The 12,190-nt window shown below is 42.3% G+C and overlaps 1 protein-coding gene across 1 annotated transcript in view; it reads left to right on the top strand.

Annotated features, from left to right (window-relative positions):
- LOC102309614 (partitioning defective 3 homolog B) overlaps positions 1-12,190 on the top strand; it is a gene marked incomplete at its 3' end in the record, with an annotated part of 144,079 nt that overhangs the window by 90,871 nt on the left and 41,018 nt on the right. Inside the window, 1 exon segment of the mRNA XM_005925930.3 lies at positions 11,568-11,759. Coding sequence (XP_005925992.2) covers positions 11,568-11,759 — 192 coding nt within the window.

Raw genomic sequence — 12,190 nt, 5'->3', positions numbered from 1 at the left:
GAAATAACCACGAAGCACATCTTTAAATGGACAAAGGAGCAAAAAAGATAAATGTTTGCGAGCTATTGATTATATAAAATGGACTGCACTGTAACGTTTACATCACTGTAGAGGGAAGTGAAGCCTCATATTTGTCACAGTGTTTGATTTAGTCTGCCCAGCACGTCTTATTAGATCCCTGCTTTACTGTGAGAACCGGGAACTGTTTCAGTAGTTGATGCTAAATTAAGGGAATAAGATGATATCAAAGCAACAAAAGACAGATGTGGTGTTAAAACCAGCAGAGTGTTGACAGCCCCATTAAACAGATCTGTGATGAATGTGTTTAACAGATATGTGAATAAACAGAAACGTGTGAGTTTGTTTGGACTGCTGACGCAGAAACTGGGACACGCTTTCACTTTTGCTCAGTTTGGCCTGTGTGGGTGTGGTTTCGTCCTTTTGAATGTGCCTCCCTCTCCTTTCTCCCCTCCAATGTCTCTCTGTCTCCTTCACTTGTCCTGTCAGGCCGTCCGCCCCACTAGAATTCACCTCTGTCTAATTAACAGCTGGTGGTATTTATTCAGCAGTCACAACACTTTTCAAGAGCGGCAAATACAGTTACAGTTTTGCATAATGGAGCTGTGAACACACTCCTTGATTGAAATTTTAATGTGCTGAAGTGTAGAACAGCGTGTGCTTATGCGGGCGAGGGATTTCAGGGCGGTGGTAGTCATCAAGCGCAGCTGTCTCAGCGGTGAGAGTTTTTTAAAGGGACCAGTGCTTTTAAAGTGTTTAATTAGTGCATTGTACAGTGTGACAAAGTGGACGGTTTACAGGCCGGGTCAGAAAGGTAGCGGCAGAATTACAGATCATTTAGAAATATCATCAGAAGATCAAAGTTCATATTAAAGACGGGGTTGATGCTGATGGGGAAAAACAGAGTCACAGTAGAGAAACAAAACCCCCAAAAATTATTTCAGAAGTTAATAAAAATAATAATAAAAACAATTAATAAAATAAATAATAATTAAAAAAAAATATGTGCAACAATAAATAAATAAATGAATACAAAATAAAATAAATAAATAATTAAATAAATAATAATTAAAATAAATACGTTTAAAAAATTGTGTGCAAAAAATAAAACAATTAATGCAAAATAAAATAATTAATAAATAATAAATAAATAATGTGTGCAAAAACATTTAAAAATTGATTACAAAAAATTAAATAAATAATAAATTTAAAAAAAAAGAAATTGTGTAAAAAAAAAAAAAAAAAAAATTGTACAGTGTGACAGAGTGGATGGTTTACAGGCCGGGTCAGAAAGGTAGCGGCAGAATTACAGATCATTTAGAAATATCATCACAAGGTCAAAGTTCATATTAAAGACGGGGTTGATGCTGATGGGGAAACGTGTAGTTCAGTCGAGCTTTTGTCTGTAAGTGTAGCAGCAGTGTTTGTTTCATGCTTTCTGCACTTTAGATCACTTTTCTGTGGCTGGTGATATAAATGCTGCATATAGACACGGCGTGTTTTCCACTGCAGTTACATTTTTATCACCTCAACAACAAAAACCCTTAAACAGTGAAAGTCTAATAATATTATCGCGCCTCATTAACCGAACGATCGTCCCACTTTGCTGGAAAGTTATTTTACTTAAGCAGCATTCGCACAGCTCCGCAAGCTTCGACTCGCCGTGGCCGAGGACGGCGTTGCTGACCCTCACCAGCGCACTGAAACAGAAGCCTCGTACACCTGTAAGTGCATCAGCTGGAGCCACTTTTCCTCATTTTTGGAATATATTGAACAAAATAACTGCTCAAAGAATCAAAGTGTCAAGAATCTATGAACGTGGTGTTTTTGTTACAATCGTAATCATTTTTTTATCTGTTGCTCTGCTCTGGTAACACTTTCGAGTCCTGCTCGCAACTAAGAGTGTAATACTCCTGTAATTAAATGGAGTTTAAAGATATATTATTTGAAATTACAATGTAATTATATTTGCCTACAAATGCTTAAAGGCAGGAGCACCAGAATAAGAAACAATGGAATAATTGTGTGAAAATTTATGGTAAAACCAAGCAGCATTTCCCATCTTACAGGGTAAGTGTGCGTTACATATGTTGATGTTGAAGTTCTGCATTTCCAACAATAAAAAATAAATACCATGAAAGTTTGAAGTGTCTGTGTGACCTACGAGGGAGCAAAGTCAAGAAGCGTCTCCTTTCCTGGAACAAACCTCCACAAAGTACAGAGTATGTACAAGTATGTGTAAGATGGCGAAACGATGTTTTTCCAAGAAATGATGCAGTACTGAGAATGACGTACGTGCACTTCCTGTAAAAGAACCAGAAATTAGGCACAACTTAAATGCACTTACAGGATAATTGTGAAATACGTGATGTTATGCAGTATGTAATATTACTTACATTTACTCCTGTACAAACCTGCCTTGTTCTAGTGTGCCTGCCTTCATGTATTTATAGGTAAATATAATTACATTGTAATTTCAAATTCCTTGAAATTCCACTTAATTAAAGGGGAATTTCACCTCGTGTCGTGGGCCGGATAATAAAGTCTTACACATGTATTTAATATTTTTTAGTGCTTGATAAGCATAACATTTCCCATCACTCGACTTGATCTAATGTAAAGAAACAACGTTGCACCGTCATCATCTGAAGCACAAAAACACCTGGAGTCGTGTGAAACTCTTTCCACGCAGTTCCAGCTGTTTTCTAAAGCGTCCTGCATCGTTGTTAAAACTGCGATATGACTGAAGTTTCCGATTTTTTTTTATTTATGTCAGTGTGTTTGTGTTTCTGGAGAGGAAACAGTCGAAGGATGATGATGAAATGATGGAAGGATCTTGTCTATCTTCTCCTCCCCCTCTTCCGTTGTCTCATTTAGCCCACCATCTGGTGCTGTGTGCTAATGTGTGCACTTGCTGTAGAACAAAGACATTACACCAGCTCCACACACACACACACACACACACACACACACACACACACACACACACTTACTCAAAGTCACTTTTCTGTGAAATAAAATCATCTTAATACACATTCCACAGTATAGCAAGTGTACATCCTGCTGTGCTGGCTCTCTGACGGACACACACACACACACACACACACACACACACACACACACACACACACAACACACACACACACACACATTGTCACTTGTGAACAACATAAAGCAATGTTTTTTCTTTAATTTTCTCTGCACATGAACAAGCATACGCCTGCTGAGTTGGCTAGTGTCTTGAAACTAATGTTTGAGACAAAGATGCTCTTTTCTGCTTCCAGACTTTTCACACCTCCCTCCCTCTCTCCCTCCCTCCCTCTCCCTCCCTCTCTCCCTCCCCTTCTTTTGTTCAGTTTATTTTTTCATGCATGTCACTGACGACTTCCTCGTTTACCCTTTGCCAGTTTGCTAAAGGCCTCTAAAACATTTTGGATCATAAAGTAAAATAGGTAAACTTCTTTCAGCTTTCCTTTTTCTTCATTGCAACAGTGCTGAATCCTGCAGCAGAGAGCAGGGCAGCTGGAGCCATGCACGATCATGAAATCATAATATAATCCATATTTTGAGGCTTTGGGTTATGTGGCTTGAACCAATCTGTGTCTGATGATTAACAACTTGCCAATAAGGTTGCGTGGTTCGTCCAATTCACCTGCAAAGAGTTGTTGCTTGAAACTCCTCTGTGTGTCAGAGTGAAGCAGTTTAACTACACATTTAATCCCGGAGATGTGATGGTGTAAGAAAAAGAAGTTTCACCAGCACGTCTCTGTTTCTCCACATGTTAGAGAAATGCTGCTGCAATACATGAAGGAACTGTGAGCACAATGGCATTATAGGGTTACACGAGTTTCTGAGACCTCTGTCTCTTCAACATGATCAGTACTTGACATAGTTTCAAAATGTTATGGACAAAACTTTTTTTTTTTGTCTAACATTAACACTGTTGTTAACAAAAAGTTGCCAAAAACACCCAAATCAAATGTGATGCAAGAAATATATAATAAAAAGACATCAAAAACAACATGATACAGCAAAAATAAATAAATGGGGATTCATAAACATCTCAGGTCCAAAGAATCTGAATTTTCGAGCAGCTTATTTCTTTGACTGTCTGCTGATTGTAAAGCAGGAAGTTTCTCTTAATGTACAAAGATCACCATTAAAAAACTGTGCACCCATTTATTGAATAGTTGTTTATCTATTATTTAATTACTCTGGCGTACGGTCTTTATCAGCAGGAAAAGCTGTAAAACAAGAGTCCAAAATTTTTGCCCCTCTGCACAATTTCCAGAGAGCTGGACTGGAATCTGTGCTGGTCTGATTCTGGCCCTCGGGCCTTATGTTTGGCACCCCTGCCGTAGAGAAACTACAGGAATTGCTGACAGCGTGCTAGTGACTTTGTTTCCTCCCCTCCTCGATGTGCTGCGTGCTTTCACGACGTTCATGTTTTAGTTGGTCTGTGGTTCACAGAATGTGCACTGAATGATGCTTAAAGATGACTCAGTGGGTTGAAACATGAAGGGGTCCAGAGTAAGCTGTGGATGTGACGAGTCGTGTAAATTGATCCAAATCTGTGTAAAATTGCAAACATAAATCCCCGTTGTGTTCAAACTCGCAGTGATTTCATAAAAGTATGCTTTGAATGGCTCCTGCTAGATTAAACATCAAAGTGCACCTTTGGGTGGCACGAGGAACGTTTCTGTTTAACAAGTCAAAAAGCCAAAAAACAGAAACATCTTTCTGAGTGAGGTGAAAGCTTCCCGTCGTGGTAAATACAATCCAGTATTCATGTCCCCCACCTCTTAAGCATGTATGCTTGACACAGTAGATGACAATATGAATACAAACCCTTCACAAGTGCACTCTGGATAGAAATCTGTGGGGCTGATTGGTCTGCATTTGGTTCCTGCAGGCTCGTTGTGCAGTTCTGCTTCTGTCATCTGCTCTTCGTCGAGCTCCACGGCCGTCTTCTCTTTGCTCTTCTCCTTTCCACAACAGGAAACATGCTTTTTTTAGCAGCAGATGCTCCACACTCACACAGACACACAGTGACATTTAAATCAGTAAACAGTTAGCAACTGGTGACAGAGCACATTCAAAACAAAACAACTTTATTGAACAGTTTCCTCATTCTGATAATCCCTCATCCATCACCGCTGCAGTCTTTGCAGTCTGTTGTCTTTCTGTGTGTGTGTGTGTGTGTGTGTGTGTGTGTGTGTGTGTGTGTGTGTGTGTGTGTGTGTGTGTGTGTGTGTGTGTGTGTGTGTGTGTTACGTCTCACTGATATTGTCACCAATGTGACCTCACAGAGTCTCTACAGTAGATCCCCCATCTGTTACACCCTCAGAGACCTGTGTATGCACACACACTCACACACATATACACACACAAGCTCCTTGGCAGCTTGGTGTCTCTGCAGGAGCTGCCATCATCCCAGTGGAGAGCAGCCGAGAAGGGTATCACGTCTCTTTCCTCTTTTTTTTCTGGCTCTCTGTCTCATGTGACATCTCGCTGGTGTTTATTGAAGGTTTAGCAGCATCATCATCATTTTTCCTTTCGACCACACTGCTGTGACTCGAACGCCTTTGCACATGAGTGTCACACATACTCGCACATGTCAGTTGTGTCAATCCAGTGGGGATCAGCGCGGTTACTCAAAGATACGGTCTTTATTCTGAGGTCGTACTCATTTGCAGACATGCGGGTAGTCTGCGCGGCCAGATGAAAGTGCACGTGCACTGAGCTTTGTGCACAGCCTCTGATGATGTCATTCACATCTCTCATACATTATTTATTCAAGCAGACCCCTACGTTTATTCCATGTCTGAAAACTAAAGCCTTTAAACCTGCATTCTTTTGGCCAGCAGGGGGCGACTCCTCTGACTGTGCATATAAGTTAACTTAAGTACGGGATTATAAGGCGCATTAATCGAAGCAAAACAGTCAGATAAGTCAAACTTTACTCAGCTCATTCTTGCTTCCTCCTCCACAACATTCATTAATGTTGAATTCTCTGCAGCTGCTCTGTTCCCATGTTGTTGCAGTATATTAATGACTAACCTCGTATTGTGGATGGATTATCTCCTGACTGAAGCTGGCTCCTGACTACGGCAGCCGTAATGCTCCAACCATCCATCAAGCGGTGCGGCTTCGTAGCTTAGCAAAGTCGGACTAAAACATTTTTGACAGATTTTTGAGCGCCGTGTACATAAAATCGGTTCGAGGTCAGTGAGCACAACCAGGATTCATACATAAGGTCACCGGATTAAAAGGCAAACTGTTGATTTTTGAGAAAATAAAAGGATTTTAGTGCGGTAGAGAAAATACCCTTCGGCTCACGCGCGCTCTGACATTTAGGAAAAACGTTCCTCGTGAGTTCAGCGTCACAATCGGTGGTTACAAGTTTTATTGTAAACAGCAAGATATTCAACAGTGCACACGGTAACACCAGGAAGACCTTTTTACAGGGAATAATTATACTGCAAGTAGTTTTAAGTACTGCGTTATTTCATGGTTGTGTTTTGGAAAGACAAACAATATTTCTATATTAGTACTTTGTACTTTCTGTTATGAGTGGACTAATCTTGCTTTTTACATCCTTGTTTAATTTGCATTATGTTGATGTACAGGATGTGTGTTCCATTATTACTGTGTAAACACTTACGTACAGCACTTACTTATGGTGTCATCGTTTCTTTGTGTCCTGTTACCCCCGTGTGCCTGCCTTTAAATATTTGTAGGTAAATATAGTTACATTACACTCTGATATGCTCTCCGGCCTGTGTCAGCGGGGATCAGCACATTCCCTACTTCCAGTCAGAGGTGCTCAGTGCAGCCTGACATGTAAAGCATTTTCTTTAACGTGTGTGGAAAACGGCAGCTGCCACTCTGCTGTCGGCCGTTGCCAAAAAGCAATTCTGTGTTCATGTGGGGATCCTCGGCACGTGAACAGAAGGCTGCCCGGCTCGCACCGCGGACCCGTAATGTAACACGATGGCCCGTGACCACTTGTAAGCTTGGAAAACAAACCCTGTGCCGCCAACACCTGCTGTGGATTTCACATCACCTACATGCCAGCTTGCCCTGCATGTGCAGACCTTTAATTGGGAAATCCGTATTAGCAGCATTACTTTACTTGTTGAACGGCAGCGACGGGCAGATATGAGCCAGAGTACACTGCCCGATTCCAACCAGCCTCTCTGCAGAGATTTGTTCTGTATATTAAATGTGTCGTGGACGTCAAGCGGTTTCCTTTCTTTCACACAGACATGTTAACCTCCACAGCTTCCTCTTTGTTGTCACTCCTCATCATCTTCCTGTCTCTGTACGATTGTAAATGCTCCTTTGTCTCACTAAGACGGGGCTGTGGGGGTCTCCGCTGCTGCTCTTACTCCAACCATTAGGGAAGAATAGGGTGTGTGGGGGGGGGGACAACAACAGCCCATCCTGAGTGGTCAGTGATGGGACAGCTATTTTCATAAGTCAGAAGCACGGCCCCTAATGTCAGGTGTGGTCCCTGGGAGTACTTACCTCGGCTGTTTGTGTGTATGCATGCTTGTGTAATCACAACGCCACGTTTAAGTACACGGCCACTGTTGTAAAATGGATCCTTGGGCAGTGATTCACACGGCATGGGGCTGTCCACACACGCTCACAGAGCCTCAGCATGGCTGGGTGGAAGGGCATCTGTGCACCATTCTCATTAAAAGACCACGTCGCTGAAAGCAGGTGTCCTCGCAAACACGCACCCAGACAGAGGAACGGCACAATTTGTAGTGCCGAGTGTGAAAGCAGATCAAACACAGCCGATAACCAAAATTACGATCGCCGCTCGTCTTACCTCGCGCTCCTGATAGTGTTTGAATCTTTGTGCGGCTCTGGCTAACAGCTCATCTGTCCTTCAGAGGTGAAGCAGCGCACTGTTCACACTCGTTTTCACATAATGCGTCTCTCCATCATTCCCTCTGTCATGTTTTCCCGGCTCAGTTTAATAAAAAACGCACACACAAACACACCAACGACGCTCTTTTTAATAGCTTGTCCTCTTGTTGATCCATCGTCGTGGCGACCCATTTAAACGTTGAATGACCAGCACGAGGAGCGAGCTATGCAAACATCCTGTAAGTGGATGGATTTGATAGAGTTTAAGGAGCAAAGACCTTTGCGTGGCTACAAACGTCAAACGGACCCACAGACTCGCAGTAGTGTTTATTATTGTAGTGCATGTGAATGTAGCCGCCGCTCGTAGTGACGAAGGTGAAATAATAGAAATGTTCGATTAAATTTTGGTTTCTTTTTTTTTTATCTCACTACCTGTTAAATCCTCCGTGCTCCGAGGATGCGCTTGCTCCTTATTTTATGGGAAATCGAATTCCTCACCCAGAAACCATCTTTACATACATTTGCATATTTTTGTCAGGTTCCATAAAACGTCTCGCACCGTTGTGGGTGGTCCTGGTCTCCCCACCCTATCTGAGAAATGCTGCAGTATAGCATCCATCCTCTGCTCTAAATTCATTTTGCTCTGTTCTGTGCCGAGCGTGAGAAATCACAAATAACAAAAAGGACGCGGCGAAATCAGCCGAATAAAAACATTTTAGCTGCGGCGGAAAAACTGAAAAGTTGCCAAACCACGAGCATTGCTTTGGATGGACTTTTCCAGCCTAATGAATCCTCACTGTAATTATGTGCTGAAAGTAGCTAACATTCCTCTTCTGGGTGTTTTGAAGTTCTTTCCAAGGTCGGAAAGCTTCCTATCAGGTCTGGACAGTCAGTCTGATGGGGAAGTTTTTCCAGCAGGGAAAACAGTTTTCTGCAGAGCAGAGGACTTTTTGTCGGCTTAACGCTGTTAAACCTACAATCCCCACAGACAAACAGTGTCTAAAGCTGACACTGCTGACCCAAACAAACACACACAGAGGCAGACTCAGGCTGACTTAATGCATGTGTGTGCAGAGCCACATACACACAGACATGGACTCACTCACAGATATATAGTGTAAACAGACAAATCAATGCAGTAATTTATGTGAAAGTATAGACAGTCATGGAGAGAGACGACACAAAGCTGCAGCCACTGAAACTTTCATGCAACAGGAAACACACACACACACACACACACACACACAGTGTCATTAAAAAGTGTCCCTGCATCAGATACGATCAGAATAAACCAGGCCTGTGTGTCTGTTAGCTAAATGCTAATGCATACGTATTGTGGTATTTTCTGCAGATTGTGCTAAATGTTCTGCTGTAGGTGAGATGTCACACGCACAGATATGTATGAAGATGTACCGTCTCTGTCCTCAGTGCAGAAAGCTGCTAAAGTCTGCTCCAGTGACATCTGTGCTCATTAGCATATTTATGATGTCATCACGCTGCAGGATTTTACAACCTTTTATTGTCTGATAGGGTCACAAGTTAAAGATGACTGCACGTGAAATGATTGATCAAAAAGCAGCCGAATGAGTTTCCAGTTTTCTGGGTTTGTTGTTTGGTCCTTTTTGGAAGACGTTGGTGTAAACGAGTCTAAAATGAATAACGATGAAGAGAATTTGTGCAACATGAATCTGTAAACGCCGTGCTTGGATAAAATGTGTGTTTTTAGCTTTGGAAATTAGGTGTGACGTTCTTCCCGGCGATTTACTCCAGCTGTGAGGTTTGTTCATGCAGATCTGTCTGTTTTCTTGACCTGTAGGAGCAGATGAGATTTTACAAATGTGGATTTAGCTGTGGGCTGTTTCACTGTGGCATCGCTGATTATGGGAGGACGATTTCTCGCTTCCTGCGTGAAGAAATGTTTGCATGTTGACATATAGCACAGGTTGCTTTAGCCACCGTGATTAGTGAGAACGAGTGATCAGATATCAGCTGAACTGCTGTAATATTGAAAACTTGTGACATTTATCAGCTGTTTAACTTGAACCTAGACCTACGTGCACTTATTCAAAGAACCGTCATCCTCCTGTTTTCTCTCAATCGATGACGATGATGATGCTGGTGATTTTTTTGCGAGAATGTCTCACGACAGTGACGTAAGCGAGTGCGACGTTCGTGACAACAGCTGTGTGCAGATCAACAATGGATCACATATCGAGTGCAGAGAGAGTATGAGCGTGCAGCGTTTAAAGCGTGGAAGTACTGACCTTACTTTGAGTTTGATTCCATAAAAAGTGACAAAAACATTAGTGTCCGCTGTGCGTGGGAAGAAAACTTCTTTTTACAGCGAAAAAACCCCTAAACTTCCAACAAGCACCGAGTAGCTACGACGTAATGGGAAACTCACAGAGAAACTCGCGGATTCTTCCACTGACCGCGGCACACCTGCACCAGGGTAAACCTCCGCCTACCCCACTCCTGCTTTACAGGTGAAAATAGAGCAACAGGACCGCTGAGTCTTTGACTTTATTTATTTTCTGCTGTGTTTTACTTGCATCTATTTGAAAGACTGAGTGTAAACACAAAAATATTTTATTTTATGTGCTGGAATGTGCAGAAAATAGGTTTAAATGTTAAACTAATTTCTTCCAGTCAGAGAATGTTGCAGATAATTAAATTTTTGCTTGATGCATAAAGATCTATCGCTTTATCACCTATTCAGGTTGTAAATCGTGTTTTTAAAAAGTAACTAAGTAACTAATTACTTTTGAAAATAAGTAATCAGTAAAGTAACGGGATTACTTTTTGGGGGGAGTAATCAGTAATTAGTTACTGATTACTTTTTGCAAGTAACTTGACCAACACTGGTGATGAACTGTAGCTTTGCAGGTGTAATTGATTATGAATGTCACCGAGCTGTTGTCAGTAAGTCGGACCACCGTCCATCCCTGACATCAGCTCAGCTGTGTTTGTTGAAACTCTGGAAAAATAAAAACTACTGTTTACCTGTCGTTCCTCTTAGGATCATGTAAACAGTATAATCCATACGCTGTGAAGCTCAGCTCGCTCTCTCCCGCTGAGCCATCACATAATTTTGACTGTCAGTATCTGCTCGCTGTCTTTGTTCACGGTCTTTGTGCCACTAACTCTCCCTCACACTCAGTCATTACTGACACATGTCTCTCTCTTCATAATATGCAGTTTTTTTCCTTTTGCTTTCTGGCTTTATGATAGTTTTTATGCATATGGTCTGTCTTTGCTTCTTATTTCAGCCTCATTATATTCACTCTGCTCTTCCTGCTTTAGTCTCTCTGGCTTTCTGTGTTTGTCGTCTTCTCCAATTACCTCGTGAAAATGCGCAGGTCATTTTATTGATATTGCAGACTTGAGAGCAAAAAAAAAGGTGGGTACATAAAAGCAGGCGGTCCAAATGGCTTCTTTCTTTTAAACTTTTATACTCTGACTACATTTTTCTTTTATTTGGAGAGAAATTTAGTTCAAAAGCACCTGGTAGTTTCTCTCAAGTGGAAAAGCTTTTAGTTTAGCTTTTGAAGACTGTTCAAGCTCAATGAGCTAACCCTCTCCCTCCTGCCTTCACCCCGTTCCCAACCCTTTCCCTTCATCATCCCCATCTCGCCTCTTCTGCCTCCATTACTCTCTGACGCTTCCAGAGGGACGAGGTGTCCCGCGTGCCGAGCGTGGTCTCAGAGAATGGAAAGGAGCAGCTCATGTTTGAGGTGCCCCTCAACGACACCGGCTCGGCGGGGCTCGGCGTCAGCCTCAAAGGGAACAAGTCCAGGGAGACGGGAGAGGATCTGGGAATCTTCATCAAATCCATCATACACGGAGGAGCTGCCTACAAGGTGACGCAGTATTCCCATACATGCATACACTCATGTAAATCACTTTATCTGTACAGTGCGATGTTTTCTTTTGCTCCAGTCACAGTGTAAATGAACAGAAAAGGAGCCTCATCCCACGTGGACATCTTTGCACACAAGACTCTCATCTGAGGCCTGGTTGTGATCCTGCTCCGCTAATCTTTGACCTCTTCTTCTCTGTTTGAGCGGCGCATGCACACACACCCTCGCACCGGGCGCAGCTGTTAGTGTTTGTGCACAAACAGGCAGGAATAGATGGAAAGGGCCTGCTGCAGAGGAATTGTAAATATCTTGCCGATGCAGTCGGGCAGACTGAGCTGACGGAGGTCTCGGTCGATGAGGTGGAGACTGCGTTAAGTCAGACAGCCTTGAGAATGTGTGTGTGCAGGGTTTAAGTCATTTTGGCTGGTTTA

This window comes from Haplochromis burtoni, unplaced genomic scaffold (assembly GCF_018398535.1).
Source record: "Haplochromis burtoni strain Fernald_Lab_line unplaced genomic scaffold, NCSU_Asbu1 Contig_74, whole genome shotgun sequence".
Classification (NCBI taxonomy): domain Eukaryota; kingdom Metazoa; phylum Chordata; class Actinopteri; order Cichliformes; family Cichlidae; genus Haplochromis; species Haplochromis burtoni.
Note: the sequence above shows the minus strand (reverse complement) of the source record. Positions and strands in the feature narration are given on the sequence as shown.